This window comes from Echinops telfairi, unplaced genomic scaffold (genome assembly GCF_000313985.2).
Source record: "Echinops telfairi isolate 266 unplaced genomic scaffold, ASM31398v2 ScPeMD7_655;HRSCAF=1070, whole genome shotgun sequence".
NCBI classification, from domain to species: domain Eukaryota; kingdom Metazoa; phylum Chordata; class Mammalia; order Afrosoricida; family Tenrecidae; genus Echinops; species Echinops telfairi.
In genome coordinates this window covers 31,327,072-31,329,303 of record NW_022104553.1, presented here as the reverse complement: position 1 = coordinate 31,329,303, position 2,232 = coordinate 31,327,072, and the positions used below count along the sequence as shown (strand labels likewise).

General features: G+C 55.1%; 1 protein-coding gene and 1 pseudogene across 1 annotated transcript in view; one reads left to right on the top strand and one right to left on the bottom strand.

Annotated features, from left to right (window-relative positions):
- LOC101642172 (interferon lambda-3) overlaps positions 1-2,232 on the top strand; it is a 3,903-nt gene that overhangs the window by 257 nt on the left and 1,414 nt on the right. The window contains exon 2 of the mRNA XM_045292705.1: positions 883-950. Within this exon, the coding sequence (XP_045148640.1) occupies positions 883-950 (68 nt within the window). The remainder of the gene's footprint in view (positions 1-882; positions 951-2,232) is intronic.
- On the bottom strand, positions 1,466-2,038 carry LOC101638497 (annotated as a pseudogene).

The window sequence follows — 2,232 nt, the reverse complement described above, 5'->3', positions numbered from 1 at the left end:
GCGACCCACAGGTTGAGAACCACTGGCCTAGCTCAAGGCTACCTGTTGGGACTGATGGGAGGAAAATGAAACTTTCCTTTTCTGTAAAGATTTGCAGTCTCGGAAGCTCATGGGGAGAATGAATGAATCAACTCCAGGTCAGTGAATGGGCTGGGATTTCATTCCAGATTCTCTGTCTTCTCTGCGAGGCTCTGGCTGGGGCTCACCTGGCCCCACCCCTACCTACAAGCATCTGGCCTCGCCCATTCATGCCTTTGCAGTCTTCACTGAGATTCCAATTGCCTTTTGGCTTTCTGTTTACACACGTCAGCCAGGAGTGCCCATCCAGCCCAGCTAAAAAGCAGAGTCACACAGCCAGGGAGGCAGAAATGATTTATTTGGCCATGGTTGCAACAAGGGTCCTTATGTTGGTGACCATGGTGCTTGGCTTGGCAGGAGCAAGCCCTGTCCCTGTAACCAAACTGTCCACCACCAGGAGAGGCAGCCACATGGGCAGACTCAAATCCCTGTCCCCAGGGAGTCTGGACACCTTCGAAAGGACCAAGGGTGCATTGGTGAGCCTTCCCTACTTCCTGTGGTCTCCCTACTTCGCCTTTCACCCTCCTTCCTCTTGGGGGCCAACCTCTACCTCTTCTGCCATCCCTCCTGTGGTGGGCTAGCCTCTGACCTTCCAGCGGTGGTTAACCGCTCAGCTTCTGCTGCGGGCTAGCCCCCAGTCGCCCAGCCAGGTGCCAGCTCTGTCTCTCTGCTGGGGGCTAGCCTCTGCCCCCCACCCAGCCAAGTGCCAGCTCTGTCTCTCTGCTGGGGGCTAGCCTCTGCCCCCCAGCCAGGTGCCAGCTCTGTCTCTCTGCTGGGGACTAGCCTCTGCCCCTGCTCTCCAAGGAAAGTCCAAGAAATGGAGCTGCGGCTCCCAAATCTTCCCCAGCACCTGGGACCTAGCAAGGCTGAGGGTGAGTTGTGGGTCACCTTGGCCATCTCTTGGCTCTCTCTGATCTCCCCTGATCCGTCACGCATCCTTGTCACTGCTCTGCTGCTCCTTTGACCCCGCACTTCTTCTGCAACCGACTTATCATCTCCCTGCCTGTCCCCACTCCCCTCCCCACCTGTCCCTCTCACCTCTTCTCTAACGCTTACCCACCTTTCTCCTCTCCTTTCCTCTCCCATCAGTCCTTAGTCTGTCCTCACCAAAGCCCCCTGACTGGCTCAGCTTCCCAGGTCTTCTCTTGACACTGGCCTACTGTGTCCCTCTTAACTCATCTCCTTCCTCACCACTGCTCACGCCTGTGTCCTTTGCCATCTTTCTTTTTTTTTCTTCCCCAAACCAACCCCAAATGTTCTTTAATATAATCATCACAAGGGTGCAAATGGAGACTTAAGTTAAAAAACAAACAAAACAGAAATGACACCACAGCTTAAGATCAGAGTTCTACACAGAAATCAAGGGGGGAGGGGGGGAGGACAGACATCTAGGAAGAGAAGACAACACAACACAAGGACAGGGAGGGTCAGGGCTCTTGGCTGGAGACTTGCTTTGAGTAGGTTTCCTGCAGGTATTGCTTAAAGGCTGTGGGGTTTTCCCAGAGTCCGGCAGCATGTGTGTTCAAAGGGCTGTGGTTGGGCTCTCCCAGCAGGCTCTGGATGGAGAGGAGACTCGTCCTGGCGTCATACAGGGCAGACCACTTGTCCTTCAGGATGTCCAGGCAGAGGTTACCCTGAGTGTCCACGTTGGGGTGGTAGCAGGGGGTGAGGAACTTCACTGTGGTCCATTGTCAGGGTAGCCACTGGGGGACTCCAGGGAGAGCTTATACCTCAGGTCTTCATAGACTGTACCAGCTGCTCCATGGATGGTCCCTATCCACCTGAAAAGGTTGTCCGATTCCGCGAAGGCAGAGATTCCTGTGTCGCCAGACATCATGAGGGTCATCAGCTCCTGTTGTAGCCTCTTGCCCACGGAACCCCGGGCTGCGCCCGCTGGGCTCAGCACCTTTTCGGCGGCTACGACACCGGCTGCGGCTGGGTTGCGGTTTGGGGAGGCCATTCACACGGTGTTGGCAGACAGGGTCTCGGAAGACTGGACGGCAACTGCAGTGTCCGCCATCTTTCTTTCAATGATTCATTGATTGTCTTCCACCATCAATCACCTCCTCTCGCATCTACTGCTCCCACCTGTGCATCATACTTTCCCTTTAACCTCTGAGATCGTTAGAGTTCATTGTGCCAACCTGGCTGCAA